A 14,782-nucleotide genomic window follows, 5' to 3' on the forward strand; every position below is an offset into this window, starting at 1 on the left:
TAATATTTCGCCATGAAAAGACAAGTTTTCATGAAAGATTGGAGATAAAGAACACTACATGCATGCCAATAACACGTGTATGAGACGTAAAAAGCACTGTTTCCTCTGTAAAGTGGTTGGCAGTAGGGAGGGCATACAGCCATAGAAACCATATCAGAACAAACAATTGGAGCCTGGTGCAGATCCTCGGCTTGCCAGCTCCTGTCAAACCATCCAACCCATGCCAGCACAGAAAGTGAACATTAAATCATGGCTGTGTGGTAAGTAGCTTGCTTATCAACCACATGGTTCCGGGTTCAGTCCCACTGCGTGGCACCTTCGGCAAATGTCTTCTACTATAGCCTCGGGCTGACCAAAGCCTTGTGAGTGGATTTGGTAGACGGAAACTGAAAGAAGCCTGTCATATATATATATATATAGGTGTGTGTGTGTGTGTGTATGTGTGTGTGTTTGTGTATGTGTGTTTGTCCCCACAACATCACTTGACAACCAATGCTGGTGTATTTATGTCCCATAACTTAGCGGATCGGCAAAAGAGACCAATAGAATAAGTACTAGGCTAACAAAGAATAAGTCCTGGTGTCGATTTGTTCGACTAAAAACGGTGCTCCAGCATGGTTGCAGTCAAATGACTGAAACAAGTGAAAGAATAAAAGAAAAGGATATATATTTATCATAAGGGCACCTACCTGCTAGAAAGTGGAGTTAAAACCCTCAACTTAACCACCAATGACACTGAAAAATTCAACAGAAGCAAAAAATTTAACATTCCATCACAGCTTGGCATTCGGATATACTTGTATCATGATTTCGAGTTTTGGTGAAATGTCTTAACTGTCTTCAGCAAGTCTTATCAAGTGAAAAATTCAACTCGCTACGTTGAATATTTACTCCTCATTATAAATATATTTACATTGAAATTGTTCTGAATTTGATGCGAAGCAATTCCGAATGCCAGCAGACTCCAACATGATAAGTTGAATTTCCAAATGCCAAACTATATAGCACTAGCAGTGTAACCTGGCATTGCCCAGGATTAAGTTAGGATTATTAAGTGATCAGGTGCTTTATTTCAAACCAAAATAAGTGACACCGACATCAAATTTGAGCGAAATCTGTCTAAGAACTTCAGCTTCCTCTGAATTTTTGCCAATGTTGCAAGAAGGAACCTTGGCCCTCACCAAGAATAAAGGCAGCTTGAATGCCAAGTGCGCCATCCTACCTCCCGGCAATAATGTAGCAGTGATTCCCGAGGAAGCAATGGCTAGCGCACTTTGTTTCTCGCGATGAATCTTAGAAAGTATTAATTGTGTGACTAAGGATTTACTGGTACCTCTAGCAACATCGAGGTAAAAAATGCCGCCCGCCTATTTTTCAACGGCACTGATGACAGTTTTGTACACCAGCCTCTGATCAGGGAGCAATTTCGGTTCATTTACTCTCAGGTACTCTGCAAGGCCATCAGCATCATACTACAACTCCAGAAGTAACTTTGGTGGGATTGTGTGTTAATGTCCTGTCGCAATGAGGATGGCCAACCGAATGTGTTCATCGCTGCCCCATCCATTTTGAGCACGGCATCCTCAATTTCAATCAGCACATTATTGTAGATCAGGTCATTGTATCCAATGTCAACATTAGGGCACTGTTGCTTTCCCAGTCATCATTTGCCTTGACCACTGACAAAGCAAAATTACATACAGAGAATTTCATAAACAGAAATGAATGGTAAAAAGGTTTTATATTAACACTTGCACGATTTTCACTAAGAAAAAAAATTTGGATTTTTTGCGTGGAATCAACTACCCTGGCCTCCTAATATGCTACAAAACCCTTTTTGTGGTCCGAAAACGGGTGGGGTGGTGGTGGGGAGGTGGAAGCCTTGGAAATTTTACCCCTCCATACCCATTGATCTTTTCACCATCTTTTTTTCAATGTACGTGGAAAAATACAGAGATCAAGAATATAGAAAACCATTTTTTTTAAAATCTAAAATTAACCATGAAAAACTCTAGGCAAATTTTTAGATAACACTTGCACGATTTCCACTAAGAAAAATCAATCGGATATTTTGCGTGGAATCAACTACCCTGGCCTCCTAATATGCTACAAAACCCTTATTGTGGCCCGAGAAACGGGGTGTGGAGTGGTGGAGCCTCGGAAATTTTACCCACTTATATTGTGTAATTCACTGACAAATTGTTACCTACCTCTTTGTTTCTATGTTGTTAAATAAATGGATTCTCAACAAAACACTTTTTTTCTTGGCATAAAATAAAAAACTCTTTCACGCCCAAAGTAATGTGTGTGTGTGAGAGGGGGGGGAGAAAGATGAACGATTTAAAATAAATAAATGATTTAAAATAAATATATTTTAACTGTTGTGTGAGAAAGTATATATAATTTGATTATAAAATATAGTGTCTTTCAAAAACTTCCTAAATTTGAACACTATATCTCGTGTTTAAGAAAAAAAAGAACATTTTACATTTTTATTTTTGGTGAACAGTGTTACTCTATCTCTCTCTTACACACACATACATACATCAACACACTACTTCTCTCTCCCTCACACACACACACTTTCACTTCGCTATGGCAAAAAGGGACTTAACTCATGTTAGCAACCTTCAAAATTGGTTGAAAATTGATTTTCACTGCTACCCGCAGGTGCCTCAGGAAAAATTATTTGACGAATGTCCTCCTAAAATTGGAGCGACATGTGTGCTAATTTGTGGATGTGCATAAATTACATTCACGTACACACACACATCCTGCCTTTTACATATAGATTAAGCTGTGATGGTATGTTAAATCTTTTAGTGTCATTGGTGGCTAAGTTGAGAGTTTTAACTCCACTTTCTAGCAGGTAGGCACCTCAAGTGCTCTTATGATAAATATAAATTTTAATTGTATATCTATCTAACACTATATAATGCCTGCTGCCACCTATATTATTGTTATCAATTATTTATTTTTACTGCAGATAATAATAACAATAATAACATCTATATGAATATTTACTCCTTATTTTATACACATACACATTCTTATATCCCATTCTTACCAGACACACATTGCATGCTGAGATTATGCAGAGATAAGTAAAGAGTTCTTGTCTACAGCTATTCTAGATCTAGATCTTCTTGTCACTCTATTAACTTCCAACTTAGCTCAATCTAATTTTAATGTAACCTGATTCATTTTGATTTAACTTATTTCAATTAAATTTAACTTTATTTAATTTTATGCCAGCACCGACAGTGCTAAATTCAACTTGTTTATTTTACGCTTGATCCATAAATGTAAACATAAACAGAATTTGCCTGTGTCTACTAAGATGTTTGCTCATGCGTGATACGTCAACCCATTCCCACTCCCTATACCAGAAATCTCTCTTCTACACTGGAACTTTTCATGGCAACCCTCTCTAGCCCCATCTCCTCGCCCAGTAGTGTCACCAACTTTGCTGCAAAACACACACACACACTGTGGCTGGGTACTTTGCCCCAAAGAAAAGAGAACTAAAGGTGAGCATGTTGCACTCAGTCCCTATAGCTTCACTAATTCATCACCAGCAATACATGATGAATCAACTTCCCTTATCCTCTCTGCCTACCTAATTCAATAAATTAACAACCCTTACTCTATTTGTTTACCTAATTTACTTATCTGTATTTGTATTAACATTGCTTTGCACAGATGCCAGTATTTGGCACTCTCCACCATTGGTGGTGACAATACTTGATTAACTGCTTAAGATATATAAGTATTTGCTGGTATCTGTACTAACACTGTGGAGGCACAATGGCCCAGGCGGTTAGGGCAGTGGACTCATGGTCGGAGGATTGCAGTTTCAATTCCCAGACCGGGCGTTGTGTGTGTTTATTGAGCAAAAACACCTAAAAGCTCCACGAGGCTCCAGCAGGGGGTGGTGGCGACCCCTGTTGTACTCTTTTGCCACAACTTTCTCTCACTCTCTCTTCCTGTTTCTTGAGTAACGCTGCGATGGACTGGTGTCCCATCCTGCTGGGGAGAACACATACGCCACAGAAAACGGGCCCATGAGCCTGGCTAGGCTTGAAAAGGGCAACGTTTATCATACTAACACTTCTGTACTAATGCCTACACAACACCCATGTCCAGCAGCAGTAGCAAGTGTGACATGAATGATAGAGGATTAAATGTGAGGACAACTGCTAATGACATGTTTGCTGGCAAATGCTCATTACAACCTTCTTTTCAGATGCCGATAACCGCAGTTATCGCTCTCCATGTTACCTCCAGCATCCCTTTATGTCCACTCAGAATCAGCACTGTCAATGTAAGCACATTGAAAGGTAGGTCTGGTGAGATTGTTGAGATGCTTGAAAGGAGGTTGATGTGTGCTGCATCCAAGAAGTCTGGTGGAGGGGAGCTTCAGCCAGGTTCTTCACTGGCAAAAGACATAGGTATAAATTCTGGGAAGGTAACAGTGATGGGATAGGTGTTGACATACTTCTAGCAGAGAAATGGAGGAATTACAAACTTGTAGCATAGAGGATAAGTGGAAGTTCCTATGGGACAACTGGGCAACATTCAGAGAGCTCCTACATTTGTTGGTAACAAAGGGCCTCTCCCTCAGACTGTATGATGCCTGTGTGTGAACAGCTATGCTACATGGCAGTAAAATATTGGATGTTACTGCCGAGGACATGCATAGGCTTGAAAGAAATGAAGCCAGTATGCTTCGCTGGATGTACAATGTCAGTGTGCATGTATGACAGTGTAAGCATCTTGAGAGAAAAGTTGGGCATAAGAGGCATCATATGTGGTGTGCAAGAGGGACAACTGTGTTGGTATGGTCATGTGATGCGTATGGATAAGGACAGCTGTGTAAAGAAGTGCTGATCTCTAACTGAGGAGGGAACCTGTGGAAGAGGTAGATCCAGGAAGACAGAGGACAAGGTGGTGAAGTATGATCTTCAAATGTTGGGCCTCATGGAGGTGAAGACAAACGACCAAGACTTCTGGCGATATGCTGCGCATGAGAAGACTTGTCAGGCCAAGTGAAATCGGAGTTGTGACTGATGCCAGTGTCAAGTAAATGGCACCCATGAATCGTAATTGTGCTGGTGTCATGTAAATGACACCTGCGCATTGTAGTCACGGTTGTTGATGGTACCATGTAAATGGTACCTGTGAATCATTGTGGTCATTGATGGTGCCATATAAATGGTACTTGTGATTGTGGTTGTTGTCAATGTCATGCAAATGGTACCCATACCGATGGCATGTAAATGGTACCCATACTGATGGCATGTAAAAGCACCATTACACTTCAGGAGTGGTTGGTATTAGGAAGGGCATCCAGCTGTAGAAATCTTGCCAAATCAGACTGGAACCTGGTGCAGCTCTCTGTCTCATCAGCTCCAGTCAAACTGTCAAACCCAGGCCAGCATGGAGAGCGGCTGTTAAATGATGATGATGATGACCATCAAGCAATATATTACAAGTTATCGCATATGCATGGTCGTTGCCAGTGCCGCCTGACTGGCTCCTGTGCTGGTGGCATGTAAAAAGTACCCGCTACACACTCAGAGTGGTTGGCGTTATGAAGGGCGTCCAACTGTAGAAACATTGTCAGATAAGATTGGAGCCTGGTATGGCCTCCTGGCTTGCTAGTCCTCAGTCAAACTGTCCAAACCATGCCAGCATGGTAAATGGATGTTAAATGATGATGATGATATCAGTGAGCATGAAACATGAATCACTGGTTTCATACTTCCATCCTCCGAAGCATCAGACATCACAACAATGTCCATTTCAGGATTGAAATGCACTAGAGACAAATCTGCAATTAGAACTTTTTCATTTCTTCAAATACATTTTGGCATTATAACCGACCAATTCCACTTTACTTCCTTTTTTTCTAAGTCATTGAATGGAGCTCTTAATTTGTACATGTTAGGAATGTAGTTTTGGTAGTAGTTTACCAGCCCAAGAAACACTTGTAATGTTGGTATATTTGTTGGAGCAGGCATATTCTTTATTGCATCTGCCCTTGATGGGTCAGGCTATCTACCATTTTTAGCAATTATTTGCCCTAAGTACTTAATTTGAGGCAAAAAGAATTCATATTTTTCTTCACTCAAAGTGAACCTGTACTCTTTAATTTTCTTGAACACAACTTTTTGAGTTCAACCCTCATAATCTTGTCCTGCAGTGTGAGCTCATGTGACCAAGTTTTTGACAACTATAGTATTTCTGCGTGACATGGATTGGGGCCTGGCACTCTCTTTTGGTTGTACTTTCCAGGTCAACACATCTATATTTTTGTTGAATCTTTCTCTTAAATTTTTTTCATGCCATGTTTCAGGTTTACCATTGTTTAATATTCTTCTGCAATGGTCTGTAGGGTTAATTCTGGGTTCACTTGCTCCATTTTTGAGAGAATCCTTGCCCGAATTTCTCTATCTCTGGTTGCCCTAAGTCCTTGTATGAAGAAAAGGGATTTAAACATATCCTGAGTGAGTTCCTGAAGTTTAAAGTTTTCACACATACAGTTGACTACTCTGGTGTATATAATAAAGTCAACATTATCAGTTTTTGTAAAATTCCAAACACTCCATTCAAGTGTTAAATAATGTACTTTTGTCACAAAAGATCTTTGATAGTAATTCAATAGTTTCAACTAAATCTCACTCACCTTTGTGGGCAATATAAAGTTACAGTAGTGTTCATGCTTGGCTGAAGCTACCTTGCATAGCAATAGCCTCACTTTCTCCTCATCTGACCATAACTTGCATTCTTTCTTAAAAATTTCCTCATACTTTCTATAGTATACACGAAATATAATACTTTCCTCTGGATCATAAGTGAATTCAGAAATTGTGTTCACCACACTGTCTGGCGTAAACGAGCTTACTGAATTTTCAGACTTCCTTGACTGTAACTCATTTAACTGTTGTTGTAATATTTGCTTCTGCAAATCCTGTAGTTGTTTCTGTTGCTTCTCTTAAAGCTGTATTACTGCAACTAATAGATTCTCCATAATTTAATAATTTGTATGACACACAAATTGTCAAATAACAGTATGTGAGCTTTGAAAAATCCTTATCGCCAGATGTTATATCCTTATGCCTCCAATATTGTAGTACGGTTGATATTGTCAACAATAAACAAAGAATACACTGTAACAATGTTATAACAATATAAAATAGAAACAGCGGCAGTAACAAACACATAACGAACCAACAATCAATATTTCCAACACACTAACTTGAATTATACCTGGACTTCGAAGATCAAATTACAAACTGCCATCTATGTCAGACCACTACTATTTATATGTATTGGTGCAGTCTATTCTAGTCAGGGGGTGTCGTACTCTTGCCACAACAGATACCTTTCCTAATACCATTTTACAGAGTGGACTAGGTGCTTTTTAAGTAGCACCAGCACCAGCACCAGCAAGCTCACCAAGTAACTAGCATTAGGACCATATATATATATATATATATATATATATATACAAGATAAGAAAATGGAGAAATACATCTAAATCAAATATCAATTACCAGATAATACTCAATCACATACTTTATTAAACCACCACATAAGAGACTGTAGGGTTAAATATAAAAAGCAGAACAAATCAGTGTACATAAAAGAGTAATGTTGTATAATAAGTACTTGTATTTATATTCTCTTTTATATATATTCTACTTATTATACAACATTACTCTTTTATGTACACTTTTTTTATGTACATTCCTTTATGTACTCTGATTTGTTCTGCTTTTTATATTTAACCCTACAGTCTCTTATGTGGTGGTTTAATAAAGTATGTGATTGAGTATTATCTGGTAATTGATATTTGATTTAGATGTATTTCTCCATTTTCTTATCTTGTATTAGTAATTTGTGGTAAATCATTTTACCTTTGCCCATATAATACAGTAAATGAATTGATTGCATCGCAATCATTAACATTTATGTATTAACTTTGTTGGGTACTTCACTAGCAGTATATTGGATATATGTTATCCCATAAAGGGTTTCATTTACAACCCCTATCTCAATTTGTATATATATATATATATATATATATATATATATATATATATATACACACATACATACATACATACATACATACATACATATATATATCCTTTGGAGATATGCTGTGCTTGAGAAGACCCGGCAAGCCAAGTGAGACCATAACTGTGGCCTATGCAAGTGCAGCATAACCAGCCCATTTAATTATTGGGCAATACACTGCACTTGCAAAGACCTGTTGAAGCAAGTGAAGTTATTGTTGTGGCCGATGGCAGTACTGCCTGACTGGCTCCCATGCCAGTGGCACACAAAAAGCACCATTTGAACGTGGTCATTGCCAGTGCCACCTAACTGGCTCTCATACCGGTGGCACGTAAAAAGCACCATTCAAGCATGGCCGATGCCAGTACCACCTGACTGGTCCTTATGCCGGTGGCACGTAAAAAGCACCCACTACACTCTTGGAGTGGTTGGCGTTAGGAAGGGCATTCAGCTGTACAAACATCGCTAGATTGGAATGGAGCCTGGGGCAGCCTCCTGGCTTGCCAGCCCTCATTCAAATCGTCCAACCCATACCAGTATGGAAAGCGGACGTTAAACGATGATGATGATATACATATATATATGAGAATAGAGAGAAGGCTTTTCTGGGGGAATAATTTTTATTTTAATCTTAATATTAATGTTTACAGTGTGTTACTATAACATGAGTTTCAAGCTTCTTGTAGACGTTTTCAAATTGAAAAATGTATGTTTTACTGGTTGCTTAAATATCAAAAGATTTTTTACAAGTACAGATACAAAAAAAGAATACACAAACAATGGGGAAAATATTAAAAATATATAAAAAATACAAAAGCATGTGTGAGGAAGAAGGGGAACAACAAAAGAAAGGCAGAAAGAGAAGAAGAGGAAAAAAAGTAAATGAAATCAAGAAAAAAATAAAGATAAGACTAATAGTAATTGAGAACAGTGGGGAGGAGAGTTAAGTCCATCAAGGATAAGGAAATGGAATATTTTGTAGTGGTCAATATTGTTGTGTTCTTGTCAAAAGATGACCTGTGTCTTGTCAAATGATGAAGGGGATAAAAAAGATACTTACAGCTTGAGTAACATTTTTTAAAGTAGCTTCACTCAGATAGTTTTCCATTACAAATGAATTGCCAAATGTTTCAGCCTAAAAAAGAGGAAATAATGTTTGTCAAATTCTTCATATTATTATTATTATTACTATTACTTCCACCTTAGCGAAGGCGGAGGTATTGTTTTCAGTTATGTTTGTTTGTCCATGGACAAGTTATCTCAAGAATCACTGGATGGATTTGGATGAAACTTTCAGGTATATTTGGCCTCATGCCTGGCACGAACTGATCAGATTTTGGGATTGATCCAGTACTGGACAAGGATCCTGGATAATTTTTCCGTTTTCTTTGCTTAATTTTTGAGAGCGGTTGGGTTCAATTTTAGCATTCTCGTTTGTGAGAGCAGTCAAGTTTATTTCAGATATTCTCATTTTAAAAATCATCTCTGGGTAATCATTGAGAGGATGTTGGTGTGGCCTTGGCAGAGATTTGTGCTCTCTGAGTGCTCTTGTTGTTATTATTATTATTATTATTATCATTATCATCATCATTATTATTAAGGTGGCGAGCTGGCAAAATCATTAGCACGCCGGGTAAAATGCTTAGTGGTAATTCATCTAACGCTACGTTCTGAGTTCAAATTCCGCTGAGGTCGAACTTGCCTTTCATCTTTTCAGGGTTGATTAAATAGGTACCAGTTACCCACTGGGGTCGATGTAATTAACTTAATCTCTTCCCCCAACTTTGCGTCCTTGTGTTTCCAGTAGAAAAATTTATTATTATTGTTGTTGTTATTAAGGCGGAGAACTGACAGAATTGTTCCCATGTCGGGTAAAATGTTTACTGGAATTTCATTTGTATTTATGTTCTGGGTTAAAATTCTGCTGAGGTCAACTTTGCCTTTCATCCTTCCAGGGTCAATAAAAATGACTACCAGTTGATCATTGGGGCTAACAAAACTCTCCCTCAAAATTTGCAACCATTCTTATTATCAATTTTATTATTAAGGTAACGAGCTGGCAGAATCATTAGCAGGCCAGGCGAAATGCTTAACAGTATCTTGGCTACTGCTATATTCTGAGTTCAAATTCTGCTGAGGTCAACTTTGCCTTTCATCCTTTTAAGGTTGATAAATAAAGTACCAATGAAATACTGGGGTTGATGTAATCGACTTATCCCCTTTCCCAACAAATCGCTGTCCTTGTGGCAAAATCTGAAACCATTATTATTATCATTAAAGTGGCAAGCTAGCAGAATTGTTAGCATGCTGGGCAAAATGCTTAGCTGTATTTCATATGTCTGCATGTTCTGAGTTCAAATTCTACCGAGATTGACTTTGCCTTTCATCCTTGTGGGTGTCAATAAATTAAGTACCAGTGTTATATTGCACTGATGTAATCGACTAGTCCCTGCCTCCAAAATTTCAGGCCTTGTGCCTTTAGTAGAAAGCATCATTATTATTGTTATTATCATTATTATTGAGAGTGAGACATGGGCTTTGAATGAGACTACAAAGAAATGAAGCAAGCATGTTTTGCTGGATGATTAATGTAAGGGTGTGTGAACAATGGAGTACACTGATCTGATTTATGTACAATAAGCTGTGCATAAGTGAAACAGATGTAGTGTGCAAGGGAGAAGACTGCATTAGTATTGGCATGTGATCTATATTGATGATGACAAATGCATAAAAAAACATGATTAGCACTCAAAGAGAACAATGCCTATGGAAGAGGAAGATCTAAAATGTCATAGGATAAGTGGTGCAGACGCTAATCTCTACAAAAGAGATGACAAGGACCGTCTCTGCTGGAAAAACCTACAATTTTTTGGAAGTATGGCAAAGAGAACACTAAAGGAGATAGTGATGGAGGAGAGTAACTTTTACTGCATTCATCTCTTGCTCGCTACCCCTACCTCTCTTTACCTCATTGATCCCTTCTCCGTGCCATCTCCCTCACTTTGGCCACTCTTCACTTCTATGCTCACCTCTCTTTCTATCACTGACCCTCTCCACGGAGCTTTTCCAGCTCACCATTCTCATTTCAATCTCTCTTTCAATCAGCAATTCAACCACACCATGTCATCATCATCATCATCGTTTAACGTCCGCTTTCCATGCTAGCATGGGTTTGACGATTTTGACTGAGGGCTGGCGAACTAGATGGCTGCACCAGGCTCCAATCTTGATCTGGCAGAGTTTCTACAGCTGTATGCCCTTCCTAACGCCTACGCCAACCACTCTGAGAGTGTAGTGGGTATTTTTACATGCCACCTATCCATATTCTTTTAATATGGAATAGCACTAGATCCCTGCCTTTCATCTTTACCACTCTGTCTTTCTTATTCTCACTAACCCCTGACACTATTCTTATTTCTTTATTGCCCACAAGGGGCTAAACACAGAGGGGACAAACAAACGGGTTAAGTCGATTACATCGACCCCAGTGCGTAACTGGTACTTAATTTATCGACCCCGAAAGGATGAAAGGCAAAGTCAACCTTGGCGGAATTTGAACTCAGAACATAACGGCAGACGAAATACTGCTAAGCATTTCGCTCGGTGTGCTAACGTTTCTGCCAGCTCACCGCCTTACACTATTCTTGCCCTTTCTTCTCCTCCTTCATTATTCTCCTCCCACTCCACTAACATACTCTTTCCCTCCCCACCTCATCTATTCCTCCCACAAATACTTCTCTCAATGTAAAGGTACATGGCTAAGTGGTTAGGGTGCTTGGCTCACGATTGTAGTAAGGTTATGAGTTCAAAACCCAATGGTGTGTTGTGTCCTTGAGCAAGACACTTGATTTCATGTTGCTCCAGTCCACTCAGCTGGCAAAAATGAGTTGTACCTGTATTTCAAACAGCCGGCCTTGTCACACTCTGTGTCACACTGAATCTCCCTGAGAACTATATTAGGGGTACACGTGTCTGTGAATTGCTCAGTCACTTGCGCATTAATTTCACGAGCAAGCTGTTCCGTTGATCATATCAGCTGGGACCCTCATCATCGTAACCAACAGAGTGCTCCTTATCTGTGGAGTGCTCAGCCACATGCATGTAAATTTTGGATTAGGACAACTGGAACTTTTGTCATCATAACCGATGAAGTGCCAGTAAAACTTCTCTCAACACTTCATCAAAAGTCATCACTCTCTCTCATATTCTCCTTTTCAGGGATGAAAAAGTTCTTTAGTCTTACAAGTTACAAAGTGGCCCCACTAGAATTGCTGGCATTAAAAAAGCAACCCATATACTTTGTAAAGTGGTTGGTGATGGAATAGAGACAATGTAGGGTTAAAAAGATTGTTTAATGCTGCCAAGGGACATGACAACCTCTTGAGTTCTAGTGCCATAAAAAGATGTACCACTATACTCTGTAAAATGGTTAGTATTAAGGAAGGTCATCTACCTGCCGAAATCATTCCCAAATTGAAACATTTAAGCAAAGTATCTTCCAACCCATGTCAGCAGTGAAAACAGATGTAAAATGAAGAAGATGACAGTGCTGCTTATGACATGGATGCTGGATTAGCAGAAATGGCAAAGTGCTGAATAGTACCTTGTGATATTTAGCTACATTTCTTCATAATCTGAGTTCAAATCCTTGCTTTTTGTCCTTCCAGTATGGATAAAATAAATACCAGAACCAAATACTGACTCAAACTTACCGTATCCCCTGCCAGAAGTTTGAGACTACATCTGTCTTAGAAATTGTTATTACTTTATGTGTGAATATCTATATGAACACTTGACTTGCTAGAAATAGCAGCTAGAATATTCCTCAGATCCTATCCAACTGTCTTGAAAAGGACATGTTATGAATTCCCTGGTGCATATAGGAAAAAAACATGATGGTCATGGTCAGAATACTCAGTGTGAGTATGGATAGACACAATGGGCATCTTTTCGTTCCATCTACCAAATCCACTCACAAGGCTTTGGTTGGCCTGGGGCTAAGGGAGTAGACACTTGCTCAAAGTAACATGCTACAAAGCATGCTTGTGCATTTAGCTGTATATTTCAAATATATTTAAGATATTCTTTTAATGTTTTAGCAATCTCAGCCACTGGATATGGCCATGCTGGAACATAGAAATATATCTAATCCTCCTATAGTACTGGAATTTAGGATTAAACTCTGCATTTTTGAAAGGAAAATGATTGAAATAAAGATGATCAAGATATTATATCTTTCACTTGTTTCTGTGGCCATGCTGGGGCACTGCCTTCAAGAATTTTTAGTCAAAGTTTGTAAGCCTGGTACTTATTCTATCAGTCTTTTGCTGAACTGTAAGTTTATGGGGATGTAAATACACCAACACTAACTGCCAAGCAGTGGTGGGGGACAGACACAAAGACATACACACATATCTGTATACATATGATGGGCTTCTTTCAGTTTCCATCAGCAGAATCCACTTACAAGGCTTTGGTCAGCCCAAGGCTATAGTAGAAGACACTTGCCCAAGGTGGGATGCAATGGGACTGAACCTGGAACCATGGGGTTGGATTCCTATATCAAAATGACTGAAATTATTTACAGTCGTGAAAGAGTATGTTTAGGTTGCCCTAATGGAACTTGGTTGGTTATTTTCTCATATTCATGGTTGGAATAATGTTATATTTATAATTGCATGTTTCATTCTCTGTTAAAAATACCGCGTTGTATTTGTTCGAACACTTCACATTCTGAGTTTAAAATCCCACCGAGGTCAACTGTACCTTTCATTTCTCCGGGGTCGATGAAATAAAGTACCAGACAAGTGCTGACGGCGATATTAACACGCGCCCTTCTCAAAATTACAAGTTTTGTTAGAAACACTATATGCACATGGCACAGTAAAAGTTAAGTGTAAATAAGATGTAAGACGTGCTTGCCGTTTTGGGTATCGCTTGGATAATGCTGGTGAACAACAATACACAGTTAACCCAGACGTCTGAAGATCTGAACTTATTTGATATTGGGTTACCTACTCTGTTTTCTCCATTATGTCCTCAATTCATTCGGTTAAATAAATTACTCGAGGGCCAATATAATTATTGCTAATATAACATTTAAATTAAAAAAGCAGATGAAATTAGTTCTTAAGCAAAGTAGCTTAGAGAATGAGTAAACTTACGATGAAGGAATTTTTAGTAGTGATCATTAATTTTTAAAAAAAATCTTTTTAATTTAGGATGTGTGAGAAATTCGACGGTTAATTCTAGCGGGTCGAGCGACCACGTTGAAGCTCCCTCGTTGGCATGTCAATGTACCTTGTTAACATAGCAGTACGCAAACACATAAACACTACTCGTGTGTGCTTAAGTAGTTTTGTCTTTGTAAACATAGTTACGAGTGGTAAGGCGTAAAGTGAGCTTTCGTTTTAGATATAGAAGATATTTCTTTAATAAATAAATAAAGTGTAGATAAGATTTATTTGATTTTATCATTCAAAACACTAAACAAGCAGCTATCTTTTCTGCAATATAGTGAAAATAGAGGTTTCCTCTTGGTTTTATAATTGCAATATTTGAAATTTTCAGAGGGCAATAGTTAATTAAAAGAAAAACTCTGTACCTAAAACGAAATTGCAAGTAGGAAGTCGAACTTTGTTAAGAACACATACATTATACAAGTTGTGATATATGTCAATTTTTTTTTCTTTGGCGA

General features: G+C 38.5%; 1 protein-coding gene across 1 annotated transcript in view; it reads right to left on the reverse strand.

Moving 5' to 3' along the window:
• Positions 1 to 14,782, reverse strand: part of LOC115210711 (formylglycine-generating enzyme) — a 57,291-nt gene that overhangs the window by 41,203 nt on the left and 1,306 nt on the right. The window contains exon 2 of the mRNA XM_029779406.2: positions 9,146 to 9,220. Coding sequence (XP_029635266.1) covers positions 9,146 to 9,220 — 75 coding nt within the window. The remainder of the gene's footprint in view (positions 1 to 9,145; positions 9,221 to 14,782) is intronic.

This window comes from Octopus sinensis, linkage group LG4, assembly GCF_006345805.1.
Source record: "Octopus sinensis linkage group LG4, ASM634580v1, whole genome shotgun sequence".
NCBI lineage: Eukaryota > Metazoa > Mollusca > Cephalopoda > Octopoda > Octopodidae > Octopus > Octopus sinensis.